Source organism: Danio rerio, chromosome 6 (genome assembly GCF_052040795.2).
Source record: "Danio rerio strain M-AB ecotype USA chromosome 6, GRCz13ab, whole genome shotgun sequence".
Taxonomy (NCBI): domain Eukaryota; kingdom Metazoa; phylum Chordata; class Actinopteri; order Cypriniformes; family Danionidae; genus Danio; species Danio rerio.
The window spans coordinates 44,764,132-44,777,791 of NC_141026.1; the positions used below are offsets into that span (position 1 = coordinate 44,764,132).

Below are 13,660 nucleotides of genomic sequence, written 5' to 3' on the forward strand. Positions count from 1 at the left end.
TGTTTATTTTAATGTATGTATTCTGTCTATTTACATGTTACTAAGGTGCTTGTTTTTAAGCTTCCATCTTTTCCCTTAATATTTATACTTATTTATTAGAAACTAGAACTAATAAATAGATAGTACTATTTATTCATATGTAACTTACAGATATTATCCAACATGTAGTAGAGTATAATTAATAATGATATTTACTTATTCTTTATTTAATGAAGTTTGAGTGACCTCTGCTGGTGTAAACTATTTTTCGTTCATTGTTCTTCGGGTTACAGTCAATGGCTAGTCTCTTTATTAATCAGGAGCAGGAGTCATAGGGAATGAACCACCAACTCATTAGGCATATATTTTACACAGTGGATGCCCTTCCGGCTGCAACCAAGTACTGGAAAACATCCATACACACCAGGCCATAGCCAGCCTGTTGAAAGGGTGTTCTTTTTTTTCTCCAAAAGTGAACCTTAGCAGTTATTCGCCTATTTTTTAAATTTAATTATGAGATTTAAATACTGCATTTTAGTGACATTTCAAGCACTATTTTTGACTGAATTGCTTGTCTGATGGTCAACGCAATCACACTTAAGATTTAGAATTAAGAAATATGAAAATATATATTTATAATACAAATTAATTACATCATATATCATTAGAAAAAAATAGGAATCTGTTAGTTTTACATTAAAATTGTCATTTATAAGACAAGTTACAAACTGGAAAGCACATTCAACCTTCCTCAGTCAGAATCTTCCATTTCAATTAAAAATAATTTTTTAAACCATTTATGTAACTGAGGTTTTAATTTAACACTGATTCGGGTGTATCTGAATCCCTGCAGACAGTCGGTCAGAACTGTTTACTGTCATCTATTCAAAGAAATTCACTCAGACTCCATTTCTCAGTTGAACATTTACTGATGATAAGTTGTGGTTTTCTGAAACAATACAAAAATAATCTCACATAAGTAATTATATAAATAACAATTAGAACATCAAATAACAATACTTATAATTATAAAACATGAATACAAATTGCAGTAACCGCACCATATGAATGGAAACATTTAGAGCAGTTGTTCCCTAACTGTCCGCAAGAGGGCGCCAATAGATCACTAAACGTGGCTGAGGCACATTTTCCAATGAAATAATAATCAACATGTATATGTAGTAAATAACTCGACGAAACGATTACATTTGTACATGTAAAGTGTTAACATTACGTGCAATAGGTATACTGCATATGAAAACAAGCTTTATTATCAACTATTATAAGTTACAACTCCAAAATCGGCCATTAGACGCTATTGCGTTATGGCGCTATGGCGCATTTCACCCGCGATCTAAAATAACGAGACATTTACATCAACAAATCAAATACACTTACTTTCTGTGCACGCACAACTATATACATCATTGGTTGTCTTAATCTGCATGCAAACGTGAGCAGAGAAGAAGATAACTTTAACTTTGCAGCGATTTCAGTTCGGGCTCTTTGTCTGCTCTGCACACCTGCTTCTCTTCCTTCTCTAAGTCCCGCCCATTAAAGTGACGATGCACTTGCGTATCAGTCAGCAAGAGAATGTTCCAGAAGCCTTTTGAACAGCCGCCCCCGAATTCAATTATTGAATTCGCACATTTACAAAAGGTCCTTTCCTTAAAGTGGATCAATCTTCAACAAGGGTTGGCAGCTTAACTAATCGTGCTACGGGTCGGGTATATGTTTTCCTTCCAACTTGTACAGTGGCTGATCTTACTCTGTCATCAGCTCCTGGATGTACTTGCTCGATTTTCCCCACTGGCCATAGAGCTCGAGGGAGCTGAGGATCGACAATCATCACTACTTCGCCAACCTGCAGGTTTTCCTTTTCTGCTTTCCATTTCTGCCGAACTTGGAGATTGGGCAGGTAGTATTTAATAAAATGCCTCCAGAAGTGGTCTGCTAACAGCTGGCTGTGTCTCCAACGGCGTCGGCTTATCACTCCTGAGTCCTGATACACCACCTGGGGCAGTGAGGCATCTCTGCGGCCAATGAGGAAGCAGTTGGGAGTGATTGGATCTACATCAGAAATGTCTGATGATGTGTAGCTGAGCGGTTTTGAGTTAAGTATCCCTTCAATCTCAGTTAAGACTGTTCTTAAAACTTCCTCCGTCACAGTCTGTGCCCCTAGTGTAACTTGGAGAGCAGCTTTAATTGAACGTATTTCTCTCTCCCAGCATCCCCCAAAGTGGGGTGCTCCCGGTGGATTGAAGACAAACTTAATTTGTTGGGAGGCAAGATGACTTTGGAGCTTGCTGTGCAAGGCGCCAAGAGATTCCTTCAACTCTCGTTCTCCACCTTTGAAGTTAGTGCCTTGATCACTTAGTAACTCGTATGGCTTTCCTCGTCGAGCGATAAAACGTCTTAAGGCCATTAGGAATGAATCAGAATCTATACTGGCCAAAAGATCTATATACACTGCCCTGGTCGTGAGGCACTTGAATATTATGCCCCACCTCTTCTCATTTCTCCGTCCAATCTTAATCAGGTAAGGTCCAAAGCAATCCATCCCTGTTGAAAAGAAGGCAGGTTTTAAGAGCTGTTGTCTTGCAAGTGGCAAGTCTGCCATCAGGGGAACTTCTGGTTTCCCTTTCCATCTACGACACTCTGCACATTGATGCTGATGTCTCCGAACTGCTTCACGTCCTCGTAACACCCAATATGTTCTCCTCATCTCTGCGAACACTCGTTCTGATCCAGGGTGATGTAGCTTCTCATCATAATCCTTAATAATGAGTTTAGTTACAGGATGGTGGGAGTCAAGGACTATGGGGTGAGTACAGTCCAGCTCTGCTTCTGTGCGATGTCTTAAACGGCCACCTACCCGAATGAGACCAGTGGTAGGGTCAAGTTCGGGAGAGAGAGAAGCCAATCGGCTTGTACCTGATACTGGTTTACCGGACTTTAGTTGGGCCATCTCAGTAGGGAAGGATTCAGTTTGGATTTGACAAAGAACAAGTTGTTCCAGTTTTCTTTGTTCATCAGCACATGTAATGTTGGCCGCCCCGTATAGCTGCTGATTACACGCTTTTATGAACTCAGTCATTGTCTCATACTGCTGTGGATTTGGCAAGGGTGTGACTGTAATTGCTCCACAAAACACAGCTGGCCTTAGTTCGTGCTGCTGCTCTTCAGCAGGTAAGGATGGCTGCTCTGGCCAAGTCTCCACAGGCAGCTTAAGAAATGAGGGGCCTTGATTCCACTGGTTACATTTGACTAAGTCACACAGCTTTTTTCCTCTTGTGATACTATCCGCAGGATTGTCCTCTGATCGTATGTATCGCCAGCTTGCAGAAGCTGTGAGTTCTTGAATTTCCGCTATTCGTGTTCCCACAAACACCTTGTAACGACAAGAACTTGACAATAACCAGGTAAGTACAGTCGTGGAGTCTGACCAGAGGGTTAAGGAACAGATGGGTAATGTGAGCTCTGTGACTAAGACCTTGGAGAGCTGGGCACCACTTAGAGCTGCACACAGTTCAAGGCGAGGTATAGACTGTTGCTTTCGGGGAGCAACACGTGACCTGGCTGCTAGAAAGGCAACTTCAACCTGTCCTTCTGTGCTTTCTGTCCTCAAATAGGCCACAGACCCATAAGCCTTTTCCGACGCGTCACAGAATACATGTACATCTCGTCTGCTAGTTGGTACATCCATGTCTGGACTGGAGTAGCATCTTGGCAGTGTTATCTTGTCTAGCTCACACAACTCCTTCTCCCATGAATTCCATAAACTGAGCAGATCTTCAGGCAGTTGTGGATCGTCCCAATCACGCTTTTTATCCCATAGACGCTGCACTAGTATTTTCGCTCTTGTGGTGTAGGGGATAATATAGCCAAGGGGATCGTATTGGCTGGCCAGGATAGAATAAATGCTGCGCATGGTTACTTTAGTACAGTTCACTTCCCTGTGCTTGTAGTGCAAAGTGTCTGACTGACAGCGCCAGAGCAGTCCCAGGGTAGATTCTTGGGTATCTTGCAGTCCCTGACTAAGCCAGAGCTCACAGTTATTCGATCTTCTATCACAGGGAAGGTGAGTGACTACTGTTGGACAATTGCTGGCCCACTGACGCAGTTCAAAGCCTCCTTCATTCAATAGGGCACAAAGCTGATCAACAAGATCTTTGGCTCCATCTTTGGAGGGGAGACTGTAAAGACAGTTGTCAACATAGAATGACTTTTCGATCACTTCCCTCACCTGATCTCCGGGTTGACTGTGGTCTTGTACGTGTTTTTGGAGAGCAAATGTGGCACAGCAGGGACTGCATGTAGTCCCAAAGGGAAGTACCTGCCACTCGTACACTTCTGGGGCTTGATCTACAGCAATGTCTCTCCACAAGAACCGAAGAAAGGATTTGTCTTCCGGGAGCAGCCTCACCTGATGAAACATCCCTCGTATGTCGCTACTCAGAGCTGTTGAGTGTTCTCGGAAACGTAGTAACACTGCTAGCAAGGTGGGGCTCAAAGTGGGACCTGGTAGTAGCAGCTTATTCAAATTTTGTCCCTCATACTGAAATGAGCAATTGTACACAACACGATTCTTGCCATTGTGGGTGACCATATGGTGAGGGATGTACCATGATTCTTGTGATTTCTCAGCTTCACCTGGTTGTAGTTTCTCCACATAACCAGCATTCTTGAGTCTCTCAATTTCAGCTTTGTAAGCACATGCCTGATCAGGGGTTTTCATCAGCTTCCGTTCAATGCTTCTGAGCTGTGGCAGTACAGCTTCTTTAGGCATGTGCAGAGTAGGCATATGTTGTACACGCAGCAGTGGTGTTGCATATCGCATAATTCCATCCACATTAACTCTTACAGTTTTCTCTTGTAGGAGTCGGATGGTCTCGTGATCAAGTTTTGACCGAGTCACTACTTTCTCATTGCGGTATGGGATTACGTCCATCTGCCATAGCCTTTCTACTTGGGCAAACAGTTCAGCATTATGAGGTATAGCGGTGAAGAGGCATTGGTGAGTATTGCGGCCATGCTTAATCTCGTGTGTTGGGCCTTGTAGTGTCCAGCCTAGTCGAGTTCGTACAGCAGCGGGTCCACCTGGAGGGCCTAGACGAACAGGCTCAATTGGGGTCACCAAGTGTGGACAATCTGAGCCAATGAGCAGTACAGGCTGTACTCTGTCTATTTGCTGCAAGGGTAGCCCTGCTAAATGGCAGTACCTCTTTTGGAGGGAAGCAACGGGATGAGATTGTTCTGCCAGTCCAAGTCTTTCTGCTGTAAAGGCACCTTGAATGGAGAATTTTTTGTGTTTGTTACTGACAGGGGACACTGTGAATGAGACTGCCGCCCCGTGAAGAACCTGTTGGTCCTGCCTCACCGTCCGCAGTATTAGGTCCTCTTGCTGCCCTTTCAGATTTAATTCCTGTGCTGCAGTATGGAGCAGGATGGTCCTCTCCGACCCGTCGTCCAAAACAGCATATGCCTCAATGGATTTGTCTCCATTGGTAATGATGACTTTGCTCACCTTCAGAAGTACTTTACGGCTATAAACTGGACGGTCAACATACAGGACATCCTTGGTGGTGTTAACTAGACAGGAGTTCTCTTTAGTGGCTGTTTCAGTGGAATCTAAAGTCCGTTCATTTACGTCATGCAATATACATAGGTGTCTCCTGTTGCAAGTCTTACAGGGGGATTTCAGGGTGCATTTTGAGGCATGATGGCTGCGTCCGCAACACCAACATCGATTGTTTTTCCGAATCCAGGACTCTTTCTGCTCTTTGGTAAGGTCTTTGAAATTAGCACACCCATTCAAGAAGTGATTGGTATTGTCACAGTAGGGGCAATATGCACTTAACCGCCCTTTAAACCTAGCAGATTTAGGTGTCACCTCTGAGGCTTGTGGTTGACTTGTTCTCCCACTCATGGGTTTCTCTGTGCCTAGCAGGATGGTTGTGGGTTTCCTGGCAGCCTTAGGATTACGATACTCCAGCCTTTTCTTGTGGCTGGGGCCTGGTGTGCAAGCTGAAGTTTTGACGCCATCATCCTGAACTTGTAGCTCATACTCTAGCCAGTTAGAGAAATCGATGAGGGTTGGTATAGCTACTCTCATAGGGTGTATATATCTCTTGAAGCTAGTTCTCAGCTCATGAGGGAGTTTGCTTTGCAGTCTTGAAACATGTGACCCACAGTCCAATTCAACATTACCTTCAGGACCCAGCTGTTCTAGCATGCTCACCAGAGAACGCACTCGAAGCGCAAACAGCTTGAAAGCTTCAACATCTCCAGTTCTGATATTGGGGCCATCCATGACCTCAGCGATGTTCTGCAGGACCAGCTTGTGTGGCTGACCATACATGTTAATGAGGGCTTGCATAGTGTCCGTATAAGGGTGTGTTGAGTTGCAATATGAATCTGCTACCAGCAATGCCTCCTCTAACTGTAGATGATCTGTGAGGATTTGATATCGGAAACGTTCAGATGCATCACTGGGTAGGAGATTCTCTAAAGCCATGCGCAACCTTGAAAACTCTCGTGGATCCGATGTTGATAAGAACGGAATAGAAGGCTTAGGTCCTCGGTATGTTCTCTCTTGAGAGTATGGCACTGCAGATGGAGGCACGATCCTTGAACGCTGCATATGGTAGGATTCTCGTTGGTCTGAGTGTGAGGGATAATTCTCTCTGGGCTCATAGTAGTGGATGGGTTCACTATGTGGATGAGGCTGAAGATGAGGAGCTAGTCTTGAATTAGGGGTACGATACCTTGGCAGTGCTTGGGGCTGCTTTACTGGTATAGGTGAGACAGTGCAATCTCTCATCTGCTCTGTTATCTGCTTAATCTGCCCAGAGGGGTACTGGGGGAAATCGCTGCTTTGTGTGGGGGACAGAGGTTGGCTATGAGCTGTTTCTGGTACGTCAGGGCGAGGAGCTGGTAACCGAGCGACTGGCTTATGCTGAATGGCTACGTTTGAGGCTAGCTGCTGGATCTCTCGTTTCATTACAATATTTTCCTCTTTAAGACCCCTTAATGCACTTAAAATCTCTGGCATTTGTCGGATGCAGCTACGAAGCTCATCATTCTCTCGTTGCATCTCCTCCCAGGCTGACTGCTGCGACTGATGATACTGTTCATCTTCTTCTCTCTGAAACACTGCCTGTGTACTTTGCCATTCATCCTGTAGCACCAGATCACTGGTTGGTGAACGCTGACTTATAGGTGTGGAGGCATGAGACTCACGTTCAGTAGACAATGGAGCATATTCTGCATTAACTTCTTCATCACTTGAATATGTAAGTTGCTGGCATCCCCTCTCAGATCCAGTCATACGTACTTGGAAGTCTGCTAGATATGCAGGAGGCTTTATATGTCTTCTGGGGCGAACAGCTGGAGGCTCTTGCTGTGAACGGGATGACATTTCTGCAGTTATTCAGCCTCCGGCTCGAAGGACCACTTTGTAACTGAGGTTTTAATTTAACACTGATTCGGGTGTATCTGAATCCCTGCAGACAGTCGGTCAGAACTGTTTACTGTCATCTATTCAAAGAAATTCACTCAGACTCCATTTCTCAGTTGAACATTTACTGATGATAAGTTGTGGTTTTCTGAAACAATACAAAAATAATCTCACATAAGTAATTATATAAATAACAATTAGAACATCAAATAACAATACTTATAATTATAAAACATGAATACAAATTGCAGTAACCGCACCATATGAATGGAAACATTTAGAGCAGTTGTTCCCTAACTGTCCGCAAGAGGGCGCCAATAGATCACTAAACGTGGCTGAGGCACATTTTCCAATGAAATAATAATCAACATGTATATGTAGTAAATAACTCGACGAAACGATTACATTTGTACATGTAAAGTGTTAACATTACGTGCAATAGGTATACTGCATATGAAAACAAGCTTTATTATCAACTATTATAAGTTACAACTCCAAAATCGGCCATTAGACGCTATTGCGTTATGGCGCTATGGCGCATTTCACCCGCGATCTAAAATAACGAGACATTTACATCAACAAATCAAATACACTTACTTTCTGTGCACGCACAACTATATACATCATTGGTTGTCTTAATCTGCATGCAAACGTGAGCAGAGAAGAAGATAACTTTAACTTTGCAGCGATTTCAGTTCGGGCTCTTTGTCTGCTCTGCACACCTGCTTCTCTTCCTTCTCTAAGTCCCGCCCATTAAAGTGACGATGCACTTGCGTATCAGTCAGCAAGAGAATGTTCCAGAAGCCTTTTGAACAATTTAGAATAAAAGTTATTTGTAAAATGTTTTCTCTATTTAAAACAACACAGTGGCGAAAAAAGACTTCACTTGCGTCAGATTGTATGATTTATTGCACAGCTCGATGTTGGACTCGTGAAAAATACTTTGCTATAAAAAAACTAAAAACAATAAATAATTTATTATCTAGATAACAATAAATAAAAAACAATAAATCAATAATAAATTTACAATGAGAAGGATCTACACTCAGAGAGTAACCAAGAATACAATTTTGGGGAAATACAGAAGTTTGGAAATAAGAATTTTTTAATGAAATTAAAAAAAGTCAACCCAAAACATTTTACAGCAAGTACACTCTCAAAATAAATGCTTTAGTGTTTCATCATATTGAGTACAAAATGAGCATTTAGGGGAAATATTATTAAATTTAGCTAGTTTGGTATTTATTGGGTAGCAATCTCCTCATCTACCACCATTGTAGCATCCACCTGGATGAAGCGACAGCAGCCGTTTTCCACCAGACCGCACACCACAGAGAGAGAAGACAGAGTATTAAAGCCATGATGGACAGAGGCCAGTGGGTAAATTTGGCCAGGATGGTGGTGTTAAACCCGTACTCTTTTTCGAAAGATATTCTGGGATTTTAGGGTATATGCTGAAGCATGCTAATAGGACATTTAATTTGTCAGTAACCTGGGTTAAGCGCTTCCAGCAAACTGCCAAAGGGAAAATCAGCATGTTTAAGGTCTGTTTTCTTTAAAAATGGCTGAGTGATATCCGATATAAAGTGGGTCTCAGATTGTACAAGAAGCACTGCATTAAATTACATTTCCCCCGCCATGTCTTTATAATATGAGCATTTATTTGACCTCATTGTATTCAATGGAGCGTCTGCGCTAGTCTGATTCTGACGGGCGAGTGCGAGTAAAGGGTCTTTTGTCTCGTTTTACGCTTGAAAAACTAAATGAATGTTTATTTAACTGAATGTATTTTAATTGCATCACAACATCAATGCTGTAAAAGGAACCGAATAAAATGGAAAAAAACTCACAACAACCGGTCACCGGAAGTTTATAAGTATGGGAACAACACTAGCTCGGCATATATCCAATTATATTCATCTGTCTCGATATTCTACTGCATGTCAGAATATTACAGAGCACCAAAAATGTAAAAATATATATTTATTATATTTAAGATATTTTTGTCAACAGCAGACGGCAACTAGCCGTGACGCAAATTCCCGAGGCTCTGTGCTCCAATCACGTGAGCCCTCCTCAGCGCTCGCCATGACAACGAGACAACAGTGACGTGCCTTGTAAAAATTTGCATATGCATTCCTATAAAGCTCGTGTGCTCTCAGTCAGTGTTGTCAGTTCGCCCGGTGTAGCTGTTTGTACTTGACCAAGGTGAGTTCAATACCGACGGTACGAGTGGAGCTACGCCAAACTCACGAAGTCCGCTTTGTGATGCTTCACCCGGGCCCGTCTGTGCTGTAGTTCCTTGCGGTTTGCGTACATAAACGCAATATCGCGAAGAATATTACGTGTTTGTTGCTCGAAATGTGCCGCCGAGCAACATCCAGTGAATACTGGCACGGCCTGGCGCCCGGTCTTTTCCGTGCACTCCCTGGGGCGAGGCGGCCTTTGAGCCCTAGGCAGGGAACAAACAACCCCCGAGGACCCTCAGGGAAACACGGGGGGCCGGTAGTGGGACCTCGCTGCGAGGGTTATGGTGGGTGGGAGTAGCGAGGCCCACTCATCTTCTATTTTAAACTATAGTTTCAAACTTTAGTTTACTATAGTTTGAAATAGAAACCATGATAACTGTTATGATTTAACTTTATGCAAAGAGCCTAGGATGACCAAGAGCAACAGATTCGGCCATTTTGAAGTGAAAGCGATCGCTCGTGCATTGGATATCATTGCTGTCGCAATGGCAAACAGCGGCTTTGTTTTTATTTAATGTATTCAAAAAGCGCGTTATTGTTTCCCAAATTGCACTAGAGTATCGCCTCTCGGTGATTCTATGCTCTCTGCTCTTTGTCTGAATGTTGTAATGTTTTGCTTTGTTTTTCAGATGAGTTGTTGAGCAAAGAAGGACTATTGAAGACAACAGTTGAAGACGACCGCGGGTCATCTACACGAGCGCGCGCATCATAATGTTTTCGGTCTGTTTTCTGAGAGTTAGTCTTGTTTAGATAAGTTTGCAGGTCAAACAAAATAAACTATACTCTTCCTAAACACCTGTCTCGTTGTTTATTTGTCTTCTACAGCAATACACTGTCATTTAAGTCTGTTGATGCATTTGTATGCAACATGGTTTGATAATACAGTAGTCTACAAATAAATAGTTGTTATAAATGTACCTTCAATAGTCAACATTTAGTGTAGGTAATCAAAAGTTAATCATATTTGTCCTAAGACATAAGAGTAATGTTATGGTTGTTGCATACCTGTATTTATTATTATGCTGTATGTTTAAAACCAGCAGATTTACTATATATGTAACATGTCATGAACTTACTGTTATTCAAAAAATTGCTTAAAATATCTTAAGACAAGAATGGGTGTTGTCATTGGTTTTATGTCAACCTACTGTAGGTTTTAGGGTGAATACAGCAGATATAGGCAACCTATATCATAATATTGGTAGTATGAGTTATTTAATGACCCAAATCAAGTAAAACGTCTCTTCCTCAAGCATGCAAAAGTCAAATATAGATATATATAAAACACAGTTTCCAACAATAAAATTTTGTCTTGTGAAAAAGACCAGTGGGGTTGGTAAGAAAAAAAGTTAATGTCAGGTTATATGTATTTATAAAATAAGTTCATAATAGTCATTAGATTATGTGACCGCTAGATGGCGCTCGTTTAAAAGAAGCGTTAATTTCAAAGGAGCGTTACCCTGTACTAAAATGGCGGATCTGTTGACGCATTCCGTCCAAAACACAACATTAGGGTAGGCGACATTTAACGTATATATCTATGGACGCTAACTAGTATTCACGTATCATGCTCAACTCTTAATATTCTTTTACGCACTTTGAGAGTGTTTGCGTTATTTCAGAGAGATATTTAAGCACATATGAAGTAACAGTGCCGTCTGTGTACTATAGTTAAGTTACACAATGCAGCATTTAGCTCGCTCGTAAACATCGCTGCTGTCCTCAGATCATTGTCTGAGCAGAAGTTTCATCATAAGCCCTGCCTGTCAGATGCTCTTCATCTCAGGAGCTGTATTTTTATATGCTTGATAACAGATATAAGGTGAGTTATGGCTGGAGTGGACGCTGCCAGACGGGCTTATATTAATTTTGGCATGACATGAGAGAACAGGATACTAATGAGTGACAGATAGAGTCCACAAAAACTGCTCTCCGGTTGCATTTCATTTGATGAATATTATCTTTTAGAGCTTCAAGTCTTGCCTCAGGTTTTTCCCTCAGGTGTTTCTCGTCAGATTTGTCGTCTTAGAAAGGTGACAAATGTTTAAGTTTAAGACATATACTTAAATTAATATAAGTACTGAAATAGCCTATAGTACCTTTGTATAAGATTTCAGGTAAATCGTAAACCCATATTATGAAATCATGATCGACTTATTGATTGACTTATTTAAATATATAAGAAATAAACATAATTCAATTTCAATATTAAACATAAATTGCAAGAAAACCTAGCAAGATTACTAATACCTGCAGTAAACTACAATTAAAATAAAAAGTGAACATTGAATATTAGATGAAAGGCTTAACTTGAATAAGCAATCAGTTTTAAAATGATAAAGATCGCCATAGAAATATTGCTGTGTTGCATTTAATAAATATTACAAGAATATTAAAAGCCCATAAATAATGCAGATTTTTATTATTTGATCCCAAAGTCTGAACTGAACTGGCTGATGAGGCTCTGGATGCAAAGTTCATGTTTGCCTTTAATCTTTTACCTTTAAATTCCCATCCAGCAGTACAGTATGTTGTGTCAGTATAAATCTGGCTATAAAGCCTCATTGAACAATTTCCTAAAAGCCAGTGCAAGGTGTAAAGACAACTGAGAATTGACTGTGTTTGTTGTGGGGCTGTTTCGGTTGCTGTTGATAAGCTAATGTGTGTGTGTGGTGCATTTATTTGCATCTAAACTCTCTGTATGTGTTGTATTTTGGACCTCTGTATTTAAATGTGCTCTCTCTCCATAGACTGTAAAAGTCTCTCTCGCAGCATGTTTCCATCAGCCGTTTCGCTTGAATACGAATTGCTTTGTTTAATGGTTTCACACACACATATCCATACACACATATATATACACACATATATATACACACACATATATATATATATATATATATTTGGCTAGAAGAAAAACAGTTTTTAATTTTTTTCAAACCATTTTAAGGTCAATGTTATTAGACCTCTTACGCAATATTTTTTCGATAGTCTACAGAACAAACCACTGTTATACAATGACTTGCCTAATTACCCTAACTTGCCTGAATAACCTAGTTAACCCTTTAAACCTCACTTTAAGCTCAATATTGAGAAATGTCTTGTCAAATAATATGGACTGTCTTCATGGCGTGTCATTATTATAAATGAGTTATTAAAACTATTATGTTCAGAAATGTGTTCAGAAAATCTGCTCTCCGTTAAACAGAAATTGGGGAAAAACATACAGTGGGGCTAATAAGTCAGGGGTGAATAATTCAGACTTCAACTGTACATCAAAACGAATATTTGCTGAATGTGAATTGAATGTCTTGATGTAGTTACCCTCTAGATCAGTTTGGAAATGTAAACAGTTTGCTGGTGTGACAGGCAGGATTGCAGAGTCGTGCTGTGCGGCGATCCTTCATTCACTCCGGACGGTCTCATTGACACTGATTGACACTGACATTACAGCGATCCAGAGTTCAAGCCAATTGAAGGACAGAATTAAGCCATTTGAGTACAGTGAACTCATTGTCATGTTCAAGAAACCAGTCTAAGATGATTCACGCTTTATGACATGGTGTGTTATCGCTGTTGTTAACACTGTTGTTATAAAGGAATGGACCACCACAACCAGCCTGAACCGTTGATACAAGGCAGGATGGATCCCTGCTTCGTGTTGTTGTCGCCAAATTCTGACCCGGCCATCTGAATGTCGCAGCAGAAATAAAGACTTATTAGACCAGCGAACGTTTTTCCAATCTTGATAACGTTCACTCCGTTAACGAGCAGTTGAACAGGTGTACCTAATAAAGTGGCCAGTGAGGGTATGTGTGTGTGTATTGACTTTACTAGTTTTCTCTGCGACACTCATTGCTCCAGAAACTTGCCATGGGCCCTATAGTAGATGATTATTTTTGTGTTAGCAGCTGCCAGCAGTCTTAATAACAGCCGGAGAAGAATGTGTGTCTATAATCTCTAAGCTTTTACTATG

At 41.2% G+C, this 13,660-nt stretch overlaps 1 protein-coding gene and 1 long non-coding RNA gene across 3 annotated transcripts; one reads left to right on the plus strand and one right to left on the minus strand.

The window, feature by feature from the left end:
- Positions 1-888: 888 nt before the first annotated feature.
- LOC147843606 (uncharacterized) lies at positions 889-8,190 on the minus strand. 2 transcript variants are annotated; one of them, XR_015493993.1, is made up of 2 exons: positions 1,378-8,190; positions 889-928 (listed from the first exon to the last, which is right to left on the minus strand). XR_015493993.1 is itself a non-coding variant. In XM_087257764.1 (2 exons), the coding sequence occupies exon 2, from the start codon at positions 7,397-7,399 to the stop codon at positions 1,658-1,660; it is 5,742 nt and encodes a 1,913-aa protein (XP_087113890.1). In that variant the 5' UTR covers positions 7,400-7,586; positions 8,036-8,190; the 3' UTR covers positions 889-1,657. The 2 variants fall into 2 exon arrangements, 1 of the variants encoding a protein (XP_087113890.1); XM_087257764.1 differs by having other exon boundaries at positions 889-7,586; positions 8,036-8,190.
- A 1,418-nt stretch (positions 8,191-9,608) lies between these two features.
- Positions 9,609-10,480, plus strand: LOC137496002 (uncharacterized). Its single transcript, XR_015494038.1, has 2 exons — positions 9,609-9,646; positions 10,317-10,480. It is a non-coding gene; the product is annotated as an uncharacterized LOC137496002 (long non-coding RNA).
- The last annotated feature ends 3,180 nt before the right edge of the window (positions 10,481-13,660 follow it).

What these genes read in the sequence shown, in the direction of transcription:
- LOC147843606 (XM_087257764.1), bottom strand. Translation starts at nt 7,399, where the DNA reads ATGTCATCCCGTTCACAGCAAGAGCCTCCAGCTGTTCGCCCCAGAAGA.